We start from the raw sequence: 14,175 nt of genomic DNA, 5'->3' as shown, positions 1-14,175 counted from the left end.
AAGGAAAAAGTGTTCAAAAAATTGTATTTTTTCTAACACACTTTTATTTATTAATTAAAATATATTAAACTTAAAAAAATAATGTCGTAATTTTTTATTACTAGCTTAAATTTTTTTTCTTATTTTTATAATTTTTAATAAATTTAAACAATAAACTAAAAATATGATAAATAAAGTGTTAAAAACACATCTTAAAAAGGTTGCTGTCCGCACATAAAGGTTTCGAGAAAAGGAAGAAAGCTTCTCTGATCATCAAAAAAGAAAAAGGTGAAAATGACCAATATCTCATATTTGTGGAATAAATATCTAAAATGATTTATAACTAAAACACAGGTCTTATAAATTATACCATTATTCATGTTCGTCAGTTCGTCCTTCAGTTAATTGGACTACACTTGTGACCCGTTAAGAGAGTTAACTACGTTGCTTTGTTAATAATGATGTGTCTGAACCTTGATCTTCACATTATTAAAACAGCGTCACCTCCCTCCATTTCCTCTAGGGTTTTAAGCAACATAGAAAGAGAAGAAGTAAAACAAAACAACTTGTAGATAAACATCAACATTAAATGTTTGGTGTTGCCTGTAAATTTTTCCTGCAACCACACAAGTCTAATTCGGCTCCTCATCACTCTTACCTCTTGGGCTTTGGTTTTATTCACTTGTCCTATTTCCAAAAATCAGCTTCACTTAGTCGAGTTTTTTACGAAAATAATATAAAAAATAAATAAAAATACTGAAATAGACTTCTACCATAAATATTTACTAAATTAAACTCTTTTACCGTTGAGGTATAGAAATTGTGTCTCTGGGACCGAATCCTGATCTTCTATTTCACGTTCTTAAGATAGATTTGTTGATAGAATTCGGTTTTTTGGCAACTGAATTCCAGATATAATTTTAATCTTTTTTGTTTTAATTTTTTTTGTTTTTATATAATAAAAAAATATTATGTAATATTTTATGTTTATATAATTATATATTGTCAAATTTAATAATAAAAAGATTGTTTTAATAATAAAATAAAATTTATTTGAATCATATTTTTATTTTTATATTATGTGAAAATAAATATTTATATTATGTTAATTTGTGTGAAATAATAATTATATATTTATATTATGTGAAATAATAAAAAATATTATATTGAATATGTAAATTTGTGTTATGAATTATTAATATTAATATAAAAATATTATTTTAAATAAGTATTTGAATTTAAAAAGATATTTGTATATCAAATTAATAAAAATAATAAAGAATGTTTGGATATATATTTATTTGAATATGTAAATATGTATTATGAATTATGAATATTAATATAATAATATTATTTTGAATAAGTATTTCATTTTAAATGCAACATGAGAAATTTTAATACTAATATGCAAAAGTGATTGAAGGAGCTGTTGCGTGGAAAGTAAAACTATGACATTTATTAATACAACGTCCTCTCTAGTTAGCTTTTCTTTTTTCTTTATAACCTAGTACAAAAAAAGAAATCAATGGCGAGAACTAGATGCATGACCAATATTTGGACATGTCTTCTTTGTGTGATTAGGAGTGTGACAATAGGAACAATTTTTTGCACAATTTTGTTGTTCTGTAATGTCCATCTTTGTTCTTATCCTGCTGAACTTGGGTCGACCCTTTAAAGTTCTTTTCAGTTCTAGATTTGGACACAAAGTTGGGCCAGTGCAGGTTGGCCAATAGTCTTCGTGTCTTAGTTTTCCAAACTGACCTTTATATACCTTAAAAAATTGTTGTAAGGAATACGCAAGAGATATGTAGATGTCAACGTTGTGGTGTGCGTGTAAGCATGAAGCAAGTATATGCGAGCATGGGATGTGAACTTTTTGGAACTTGCCACAATCACACCACATTTCATCTAACCGTATTGTAAATCTTCCTACTTTCTACTAAAAATCTAGTGCTTGTTCGGTCAAAGGTGATAACTTATGAGTGTTTGCCTTTGACTGTGCATCTTGAATTGTTTTAGTTGCAACCTCTGAGTACACATGTCCAGCATTAATCATTGCATCTACTTCCCTGCCTCTCTCAATGAAGATCTTGTTGCAACGGGTGTATGTCGCCATGACCATGGAGCAAATTGGCATATTTCTAGCTTTCTTCAAGATCGAATTGATTGACTACACTAGGTTTGTTGTCATGTGTCCCCAGCGTCGTCCATTGTCCCACGCCAGTGCTCATTTTTCCCTTGGGACATTATCTAACCATTATGCAGCTTCAGGATTATTATCTTTTACTATGTTGTAATAGTAAAAGAATCTCGGTTCAGTCATCCCATATGCTGAAAAAAATATGTCAAATTAACAAGTGTAAAAAAATTAATGATAATTTAAAGTATGAAAAAAAATTAAAATTACCCATATTGATGACATCTTTCTTAAGTGTAGGATTTTTGAATCATCTCATGAAGTTTTGTGCAATGTGTCTAATGTAATAGACATAGACAGAATTGTTTTCCGTCCAACCACTTCCACTTCTGGAGTATCCACTTCTTATGGCCTCGGGACGATCCGAAATGAGGCACAACCCCTCTTGCAGGGTTACGTACCTCCTTAAGTTTCTAAAAAAAAAAGAACCATGCATCGCTGGTTTCACCTTCAACCACAGCAAAGGCAATGGGAATTAACTTTTTGCGGCCGTCTTGCGCAACTGCCACCAATAAAGTCCCTTTGTATTTGCCGTACAAAAATGTTCCATCGACTTGAACAATTGGTTTGCAGAAGGCAAAACCATCAATGCATGGCCTGAAGGTCCAAAACAACCTCTTGAAGAACACATTTTTCCCGTCCAACAAGCCACCCTTGTACGCCAGTTGTGTACTCAACTTCCAGATGAAACCTGGAACATTGCATTGCTTGCAACATATTAGGTAACTTGTGGTATGACTCCTCCCAATTTTCGAATATATTTTCAATGGCATGTTGTTTCCCCAACCATTTCTTTCTGTAGCTGATTGTATAACCCATGGTGGACTTGATGTGAGCTATGATGGTTGTGATGGGTGTGGATGGATCAGCCTCAATAATTTCATGAATAGTTTGAGAAATCATTCGTGATCTCAAGTTGTTATGATCCTGTGAAATGAGTGGGGAAACATATGTATGGCACCCTTCAAGCTTCATTATTTTCCAGTGTTGCTCTTTGGTGAGCAATATAGCTCGACATCTCCAGTCACAGTCGTTGTGAACGCATTCTATGACAAGCCTAGTTGTGCTTAACATCTTCACTTTGTAAGTGCAGTGATTGACAATGTGAAATCTGTTTATGACATCTTGCACATGTTCTTTTGTCAGGAAGCGCTAGCCAACAAATAGTGTTCCAGGCAGATACACAACCATTTCACAATCAAGGACGTGGCCAAACTCAGAGTCATGTTCATGTATTTGACTGCAAAAGTCCAAAAAATATGGAGGTGGGTGGTATAATGGTAATGGTTCTGATGGTGGAATATTTGGAACTGGGAGGGAGTATTCTTCATTATCCTGCTATTGTGACATTATTTCATCTTCATCCTTACTAAAGGATCAAAAACTTCGGTTAGGAGACCCATAATAGCATGTTCTTCAATTGGCTCTACTTCAATTGCCTGGGAGGGTATTTCATTGAGGTCTATGAAACCACCAGTGTGAAGTTGTGTGTAAGACTGAAGGTCGTAATTCATATCATAAGTTGGAAAAGATGGATTAATGGTTTCGAAAGTTTGGTAAGGTGAAAGTTGTGGTACCTGGGTTACGTTGGTGGCAAATGTAACATATAGTTCTATACTTGATTGAAGTTGATTAGAATCATAGATGTTGAAGAGTGCCTTAACATCCTCATCATCGTTCAACTGAACACATATGTAGTTGCTAACCCTCGGGTCAAGTCTAATTGGGTAGCAAAAATGTATCATTTCCACCCTTTCATTTTCATCTCGGTGAAGTTTGGTGTGGATGACTTTCTTCAGCCTTTGTAGAGTCACTCCTCTGTTTAGATGTACCAATTTGGCTGATGGTGAGGTGAACGTGACTCCTTCATTAGGACATTGGTTGATGACACCATCAAAGTGAACAATGACATAAATTAAAGACATTTTGAGATTGAACCAAGTGAAAGATGAACAAACTTAGAAGGAGTAGGTTCACAAGAACAAGCAACAAGCTTAAAAGGGTGAATGAAGAAAATGAACAACCTACATGACTATTTATAACGGTAGCATTGGATTCCCTCTCATTCAAAGCTTCACCACGTTTTATGAGTGATGGTGACCTCTCTATGACACCACATGCACAAGCTTTCTCTCTTTCCAAGTAATGACTCTCTCCTCTGCCAAACACGTTTTACGAATGATGGTGACCTCTCAATAACACTACATGCACAAGCTTTCTCTCCTCCTAAGTAATGACTCTCTCCTCTACTAAACACGTTTTACGAGTGGCGGTGACCTCTCAATGACACCATATGCACAAGCTTTTTCTCTTTCCAAGTAATAACTCTCTCCTCTGCCAAACACGTTTTACGAGTGAGAGTGACCTCTCCATGACACCACAAGCACCTCTCTCATACCAAAGTTTATCTATAAATATGTTTATCAAGGCTATATGTTTTCATTCAAACCTGCATCCATTACTAAAAATGTTGTTGTGGCAGCAAAACAAACACAGGTCCGCCTTCATTGGAAGAACGGTAAGTTTTAATAAATATGACTTTCAAGATCTACGTATCATGTTACTAATTTGTTAATAAATGCTAGAAACTGAGAACATGATTTTATCTTTCTGTCATTCAATGCCAGAATCCAATCCTTTAATTGTTCCTTTACTTGAAGAACTTGGTTTTGCTGGGGTGACAAAGCTAAGGCATCTTAAGGTGGATCATGCATTGATAACAGCTTTGATCGAGAGGTGGAGACCTGAAACTCACACGTCCCATTTTCCAACAGGGGAGTGCACCATAACCCTAGAGGATGTTGCACTTCAACTGGGGCTAAGTATTGATGGATTACCAGTCATTGCTCCAATAATGTTTGACTGGGAGGATATGTGTGACTTATATCTCGGTATCATGCCAGTCAAGAGAGAGACACTTATTGGCTCTATGGTGAAATTGAAGTGGCTGAGAGACAACATGTTACCATTACCAGATGAACCATCTGAACAGCAGGTTTACGCTCATGTTAGAGCATATATATTGGGTTTGATTGGAGGTGTTTTGATGCCTGACAAAACAGGCAACAAAGTTCATCTTATGTATTTAGCTTTATTAACTAATATTAGAAGAGCTAGAAGATATAGTTAGAGGTTTGCTTGTTTAGCTATGTTGTATAGGGAAATGTGCAAGGCCACAGAAGTCGGGAGCAAAACAATGGGTGGTTGTGCATCACTGTTAATGTCCTGGGTATGGTATCGCATGCCATATATTGCGCCAATTTCTAATAATCCACCAACATACGCTCTAGTGTGCAGATGGAGTGGGGGTAGAGTCCTCAACTTTCGGAATAAACCTCATAATGATGTTGTGGGATACAGATCAATGTTTGACCACATTCAACCTAATCAGGTAAATCTTCATAAATATAATTTTATTTTTTTCTTGTGATATTTTGTTTTATATATTATCTTATTTAACAAAGTTAATTTTATTTGTAATTTTTATGGGCACCATATCAAGAATTGCAAACAACAATGCATGTGGAAGCTTATAGAGATGTCTGAATGTAGACTTCATGTACCACTATCCTTTGTTTTACAATTGTTAAATGACACCAATCAGATAGAGTAAAATTACAATTTCGGCTCTTAAAAGAAGTCCCTTGTCCATCCAATAATTTGCATGATCTCCACACAATTGACATGAGAGGAAGACATGATGAAAATTGGATCATAAGACATGCTTAATGGATCGATGTGTGAAACAATAGAGTGACCTGACATTAACAGGTCATCCAATGTCAAGCCCATTGTGTCACATACGAGATTACATGCAATGGTACATTACTAATTCTATCTATTTTCTATCTGTGCCACCACTACTACAAGATCCAAAGAGAAACCATTAGCAGTTAAACACTACCACAACATTTGCCACCGGTACGACTTCCACACCATTGTATCACGAGACTACATCAATTCCTCCACTAGATATCACACCACATGCAAACATAATGGACAAAAGACATTCGTTTGCAACAATTTCAAAGGATTTTTTTTACAAACTTATTTAGAGTTGATTTTACAACTCCATCTTCAGCACAAAGTTACATGCAGTCTTTTTACCAACCAGATTTTCCTAATGAACCTGATAGTTCTCCAGCTACATTCCAACAACTAGAACTTGATAATCCTCCACAAGTTCATCCTGAATTTCCACAACGACGAAATCCAGCACGTAACAGACGTCGTCCTCGTTGTGCAACTGGACATCATTACGGAGATAGTGATACTGAAAATCACTAATGAATGTTGTTATCAATATTGCGTTATGTGTTATTTTAATTATTAAATATTTAATAAATTATAATTTCTTTTAAATATACTTTTAAATTTTTACATCATATTCTTTATTATTTTTATTCATCTTATATACAATTTTTTTTAATTTAAAAAAATACTAATTCAAAAATATGTTATCATTTACATATTCAAATAAATATATACCTAAATATTATTTATTAATTTTATTAATTTGATATATAAATATTTTTTAAAATTCAAATAAATATTAAATATAATATTCTTTATTATTTCACATAATATAAATATATAATTATTATTTCACACAAATTAACATAACATAAATATTTATTTTCACAATGTAAAAAAATATAATTTAAATAATAAATTTTATTTTATTATTTAAAACAATCTTTTTATTATTAAATTTGACAATATATAATTATATAAACATAAAATATTACATAATATTTTTTATTATATAAAAACAAAAAAAGATTAAAATGAAAAAAAATTAAAATTATGTCTGAAATTCGATTGCCCCAAAACCGTATTCTATCAATAAATTTATTTTAAGAACGTGAAATAGAAGATCAGGATTCAGTCCCAAGGACACGATTTCTATACTCAACAATAAAAGTGTTTAATTTGGTAAATATTTATAGGAGAAGTCTATTTCAATATTTTTATTTATTTTTTATATTATTTTCGTAAAAAGTTCTCACTTAGTCTATTAAGATCAATATTTTTCTTACAAAAAAGAAAAAAAAAACATTTTTTTCATAAAGTAAAATTTTCGTTTTGTGCATTAAGTGGCGACAATGAAATGGAAAATTAAGGAAATGAGTGTTGAGATTGTGTTTGAATAAAGTTAGATATTACATAATAAAAAAATAGTTTTTATATTATTATTATATTCAATTTTATAATTTTTAATAAATTTATTATTATATATGACTTTTTATATATATTCTGAAAGCATCATAAATTTTTTTTTGAAATTAGTATCTGTTATAATATTCATAAATATAATAATACTCATAAATTTGATAAAATATTTAATATTTTTATATTAATAACATTAATTCTTTTAATATTTAAAAGTTATAAAATATTAATATCTTTTTTAAGATTGGATAGTATTTGTGGTTGTATTCATGGTTGTAAAGATCTTACTCACTTTATTTATGATGACTATCACATTTATCCTTTTTTTAACAAAGTCTTTAAGCTCTGAGTTAAATCAGGTGTTCGTGGCATTATTACAGACAAGGACGACTATTTATACAATCTATCTGATAGGTGCATGTCAACTTTTCAGCCTATAAACCTTGAGGAACTCAAGATAAGATAACTGTTAGGCTTTGATACCATATGTGGTCGGGAGCCTTTAATATCATAATAGAAATGGAAACATATAGCACTTTCTAATACATTGAGCAAACCTATATGCATTTTTCTTATACTCGTGTTAAATCAATCTATCAAAGCCATAATAAGAAGGACCATAGCTACTGGACTACTGCCTAGAAGTTTTCTAATACACATGATCCTTATGAAAAGACAAGTGTAGAGCATACTTACTTCTAGTCAGAGACTAGAGAATAATCATCATAAATAAAGTTTTCAGAGAGAAACTTAGAAAGAACTCATGATATATAAAAACACGTTTTATTTCAGTTCGGTCTGCCTCTAAAGGGCAAGAGTTCCTCCTTATATAGAGGATGGAAAGCAAACTAAATTATTACATGATAAAGGTTTGGATAAGATTTTGACCTTTTCATAAAGAGACTTTAAACAACCAAACAAAGCATAAAGCTTTTAGTACATATAAGTCACATTAAAAACATAATACATAAAGATGCTTTATTACATAAAGTTTCTTTATTAGAGATTCTTCAGTCCTTGAAGATAAGCTCATGACTAGGAGAGAGATTTGGATCGTCATCAATACCTCACCCTTCTTGATCCATTACTGAGTTATAAGGATCTTGAGAAACCATCACAGTATCAGCTGGTGATGATTCAGCTTCATCACGAATAATGACATGTGCTTCTCTTTCCCAATTTCTGAAAGCAAGATTAGAAGAGACAAGAGGTGGAACCACTTGTTGAATCTTATTCCACATGTTATCATCATGAGGATCTGGAGGGAAAATAATATCCATAGGTTTTAGATTTGAACAAGTGGAATCTACCTTGGTCATTTCTTCTTGAACTCCATCAATTACATGAAGATGGGTAATTAAATATGCCTGGTGAAAAGGTGGTCTTTCTGGTTCAAATACATCCTTTATACTTCCATATGTATTTCAAAATCTAACTTGATTCTAGGTATAAAGTAACTTAGAAGTTGGATGTTCAAAGTAAGGCCTATAAATGATTACCACAGTAACATTTCTTGGGAACTCAGATGGTGGTAAATTAATCTCTTTCTAAATGGATAGCCTCTCCATTTCTGTTTGGATATCTTTTTTCCAATAAGGAATGGGTTGATACCAGGTTAATAATTTCCATAAGAGGGATGACTCATTTTGGAAATTATTGAGAAACTCAAACATTTTGAAAGTGGGAAAAACTATGAGATAATGGAACAAGAGAGAAACACACCATAAGTACCAAAGGTCTTCTTCAATCATTTGAGTTTCCATTAACAGGGCAAAAATATTTAGCTAAGGAGCATCTGGATGAAACCAGGAAGGTTTTGGTTTAACTCTATGATTATGAAGAGAGAGTGCCAGATAATGAAACATATGATTGCAGGCAAAATCTAGTGGAAACATGTGAGAAGGACTATCACTAGAGCTGGCTTCTGCATTATTAAGTGGGAATATCAAGGGTTAGGTTTGTACAAAAGTAACAATGGAAATAGGCTTTTTTGGACGGGATAACAGATCTAGGACTATGTTCTTTTCTCCTTTAATGTGTTTAACACAAATCATACCTGGAGAACCAATTCTTTAAGCTAAGAATTTGAGGATCAGGAGGCATCTTATTTTTTAATTTAAGAAGTGCGGGAAAAGAGGAATTATCCATCTGGACTTCAAAGTTATGTCCTCTTAAATGAAAATTAAATTTTTGAATTTCATTTTTTACCCCACAGATTCTTTGTATGTGGTATGATAATACTTTTCTGATTCTTTGAATTGTCTACTAGTATGTCCACAGTAAGCCTTCTTTCTTTTTATTTCTTCCAATAAAACAGTTCCTCAATAGTGATCACTGACATTAGTTTGTAGAATTTTTTTTCTTTCTCCAAGAATCTTTAATGGTGCAGGATTTTGAGCTATCTGTTTCAGATGACGAATAGCTTCAGTTTGTTCTGGATCCTATGAGGGAGGATTTTTTTCTTAAGAGCTTTGATAGAGGACTTGTATATTTGGCAACATTAGGAATAAAATCTTTGATATAATTCAAGACCCTTAGAAATTGTTGAATCTGTTTTACAGAAAAATTTTCATCAAGAAAATTAAGTAATTCTTTTGCAATATGAGGTTGAGGTTGATAATTTCCCTGAGAAAAATGCATTCCTAGAAAATTTATTTGGGTTTGAGCCAATTGTATATTCTTTTCAAACAGCATAATTCTATGAAGATCAGCAAGTCCAAAAAACTTATTTAAAAGAACCTTATGAGATTCTTTATCCTTTGAAAATAGAAGAACATCATCTATGTAGATGAAAATACTGTCTAGAATAGGCTCAAAGATTCTTGTCATAGCTTTTTGAAATAGTGACGATGCAACCTTCAGACCAAACAGGAGTACTTTCCATTGGTATTAAGCATTAGGAATACAGGAAGCAGTTTTGTATTGATCTGTTGGATCAATCCCAAGTTGCCAAAAACCATATTTCAAATCAAACTTTGAAAAGATCATGGCTTCTTTGATCAAAATATGAAGAGATGAAGTCTTTGGAATAGGAAATTTATCATCTTTGAGGAGATGGTTCGATGGTTTGTAATCAATAACTAACATTTTTTTTCCTCTCAGTCTTTCTGATCTTTTCTCTACATAAAACGCTTAGCATGCCTATTCAGACTTTGTGGGCTCAATAAATCCTTATCTCAAGAGTTCATTGCATTCTTGTCTGGCTAGTTGAAGATTACTAAGACTCATTTCAGGATAAGTGGCTTTTGTAGGATTGATATTTTCATTGAGTTTAAAAGGAAGATAAATAAAGAATTCTAAATTGTGCCAAATAGGATTTGGATGAGAAAAATTCTCATGCCCTTCAACACATAATTTTTTAAGTTTTTCTTTGATTTCAGCATATTCTTCTGAACATTATTCAAGGGAATAAAGCTTCAAGATATCAGTATAAGGCTTGAAGTTTCTTTTGAATTTGATCTCTTTCATAAGAATTTGGTGTTTTTCAGCAAGGCAGTAGGCATCCATGCCTAAGAGAATATCTTTGTTGGGAAGATGACTTCCTATAACTTTCATCCAAATTATATAGTCTGAGAAAAATTTAATTCCAATGGGCATTTTTGAGACTAGATCATTTTTGAAAAGCTTTCCATCAACAGCTACAAAAAAGGATGGATCTTTCTTTCCAAATTTCTTTGGAAAGAATGTTTGGATTCATCATCGTTCTTGAAGCTTTAGTATCCATATAAGCAATAGTCTTTTTTGGAGTAGCAAACTTTGAAGAGAGAACTTGGACTTCAACATAAGGTTGTGAAGGAGTTTGAGTAAGACTCTGAACTTCTTATGCAGAGTAACGTGGAATGAAATCATTTTCTTTCTCAGAGGAATCATCAGAAGAATTTTGTATGGCAAAAATTGTGTCTTGGTCAGCTTCTTCTTGCTCAGAGTATTCTAATCCAATGTCTCTTTCAATAGGATCTAATGAATTTATTAGATTTTGAGCTTTGGATCTTTGCTAGGACATTTTTTTGCAAAATGCCCACTCTTGCCACATATAAAACATCTAGTGTCTTTGTTTTTTTTTCCCTTTTTTTAATTTCTTTTTAAAAAATTTTATCTTCTTTTTTTTTTTTTTTTGAGAACTTCTTTATCTTTCCTTTCTTTTTGGATGAACAGACACGCTTCTTGTCTTTGCAGCCAATTTCAAGATAATTCTTCTTGCAGGCTTTAGTGAATTTTGATCTCTGATTCATAACATTTGTAAAAAACAAATGTTGTCTGCAAAGTTTGTCAAGAGCTTCTATAGTCATCTAGTGGATTTGTCCAAGACTTGAGTTGGTTAAGTCTTTTCTTTGAGCAGTAATCATCTTGTGAATTTCAGGTTGTAATTCTTGGGGAAGAGAAGAAATATAAGTACTTGAGACTGTTATCATTATATCCATTGAGGAGATAAAAACTTTCCACCCCTCTTATGATGCTTATTCAGATAACTTTTCTTCAGTGAGCAACACTTCATTTCGAAATAATCTTGCTTGACCTTTTTATTATAAAGATCCATGTCTCCCACAAAATCTTGGTGAATTGCTCCAAGAACTGAGCGTGTATTGGTCAATTGATGAAACGAGTCTTGTTTTACACTTCCAAGATTGTGGTACCATTCTTTTAAAGAACCAGTCATTCTGCAGCAGAATTCTTCAATGGTTTTATATGGATCAGCATTTACTTTCATGAATTTTGTGTCAAGCCATGCACTAAAATCAAGTAATCTATTTCTCCAATGTTGAGGAAAAACATCATCGAGAGTAAAATAAGGACCTCCATTAAGTTTGGATCCTTTTTTATCCCTCTTGTTGACTTCTTCTTCATCTTCCTGAGAATCATAAAAGGATCCTTTCAAATTGCTGAATTCAGCTGTATGGACCATCATCATTTCAGTAATGTTAGTGAAATCATTTTTTAATGTTTCCGTTGTTTTTGTTGAGATTATTTCAGATGATTCTTCAGACATATCTGAAACTTCAGAAGATTCTCCAGTTGTTTCTCCTTCAAATAAAGTAGAATCAGAATCTTCAGTAATGTTTTCTCTCTCAGTTACTAATCCTTAGAAATGAGTTTTTTTTTTACTAGTTTTTGAGGATTTCTTTGGAGGATGAGATTGATCATCTTCTGAGGAATCTAAATCTTTTGTTTTAATAGTATCTGAAGATGAGATACTCATATTTCCTTTTCCTTTTGAGTTTTTAGGAATAGGCTCAGGTTTTGGCCAATATGCTAAAGGGAGAGAGTATGAAGGGGCTGTAAATGTCTCCCTAGAATAAAAAGAAGATGGACTGAAAGGAGAATAGTAGCTTGATTGAATAGGAGGTGGAACAAAAAAAGGATTTATTTCATGTTATCTATTTTGCTGTTTAGCCGACACTAACTCATCCATTTCTTTGATATGCTCCTTTAATCTCCTGATTTCTTTGTCTTTCTTGTGGTATTCTCCTGTGAATACAGCCTTTTCTTCAGTTAGCTTTGAAATGTCTAACTCCAATCTAGCAATTTGCTTTTGAGATTCTTTGTAATACTTTCTGAGCTTGTCAGATAAGTATTGATGTCTTTCATCATTTTTATGGACAGAATCAGCAATTTGATTTATTTTTCCATCCATCTTTTTCAAAAACTTATTTTGGGCCAAAGAATTCCAAGTCTGCTAGTTGAGAACTTCTTCAACTTGGGATTGAGCTTTTAAGACTCCATCTAGTTGGACTTCAGAAGAGATTACTAAAGGTCTAGTGTTAACCTTAGTAACAGGATCTACTTTCCTTTTAAGAGAAGGAAATTCTTCATCGTATTTAGAAAACATCATGCAAGGAAAAGGATTCTGAACTTTTTCGGGAGGAGAGGCAAAAGAATTACAAAGTCATGGTAGAGGAGGCCAGATGATCATATCTGGATCACTGAGTGGTTTGGACAAAAGTTCTTCTTTTCTTAAGATTTCTAGGGCTTCATGATAAATAGGTAGAGGTTTTTTTCTCTCCTGATTCCTATCAATAGAGTAAATCTAGGGTCTTTTCTTCTTTATTTAGGAAGTGGCTTGCAAGGCTTCTTTTTCTTTTTTCGTGAATTATCCTCATCATCATCATCTGAGTCTTCATCAGATGTATCACTAAAGTGCATCCAGCAATCACAGTCAAGATCACACATTGAAGTGACCATCAAATTTATCAGAAAAGATGGCAAATCCATCTGGTCTAAAGCTGTACACTGGAATTATGTCTTCTCCTGTTACTGGAGTGACCATCATAGATTGAAAATAGTTAGTGGACTGGATGGGATCATCTTCTAGTCTTCTAAAGATTGTCCAAACACCACTATCAACAAATCTCCTGAAGATAACTTCAAAAGATTGAATTGGCTTGTTGTTCTTTCAGATTTTTTCATAATTAGTTGTCCATTCAAGTGGGATCAATTTGAGAAGTTCTTCCCTAGGAATTTGTCTAGGAATTTGGATGATAGAAGGAACATCGTCTTCATTTCTATTAATAATGACAAAGAGATTCTCATTAGTCATTCCTGGAAGAGGAAGATCATGTACACGATTTTGAAGCCTATAAATCATTTGATGATGGAGTGTAGCCGATAGAGCTTCTTCAATCTGCTCTGCTCCGGTAATCTGAATTTAAACCTTCAACCTGGTTGGAAGAGTCTTATCTTTCAAGGAAACATTATAATTTGAAAAGATTGTCAGGACCACGCTTCCAGCATAAAGGGTGGTTAACAAAGTGGCAATGACAACATGCTCATAATGAATATAAGTTGTATCAAGGAGGACAATTCTATCAATGATAGGAAGATTTTTCCTA

The 14,175-nt window shown here is 32.7% G+C and overlaps 1 protein-coding gene across 1 annotated transcript; it reads right to left on the bottom strand.

Moving 5' to 3' along the window:
- Positions 1 to 1,918: 1,918 nt before the first annotated feature.
- Positions 1,919 to 4,101, bottom strand: LOC113874139. The gene is made up of 3 exons (XM_027512362.1): positions 3,547 to 4,101; positions 2,792 to 3,328; positions 1,919 to 2,128 (listed from the first exon to the last, which is right to left on the bottom strand). Exons 1-3 carry the CDS (start codon positions 4,099 to 4,101, stop codon positions 1,919 to 1,921), a joined length of 1,302 nt encoding a protein of 433 aa, XP_027368163.1.
- Between the last annotated feature and the right edge of the window lie 10,074 nt (positions 4,102 to 14,175).

The sequence above is a fragment of the Abrus precatorius genome, unplaced genomic scaffold (assembly GCF_003935025.1).
Source record: "Abrus precatorius isolate BTA unplaced genomic scaffold, Abrus_2018 Scaffold8, whole genome shotgun sequence".
Classification (NCBI taxonomy): domain Eukaryota; kingdom Viridiplantae; phylum Streptophyta; class Magnoliopsida; order Fabales; family Fabaceae; genus Abrus; species Abrus precatorius.
Note: the sequence above shows the minus strand (reverse complement) of the source record. Positions and strands in the feature narration are given on the sequence as shown.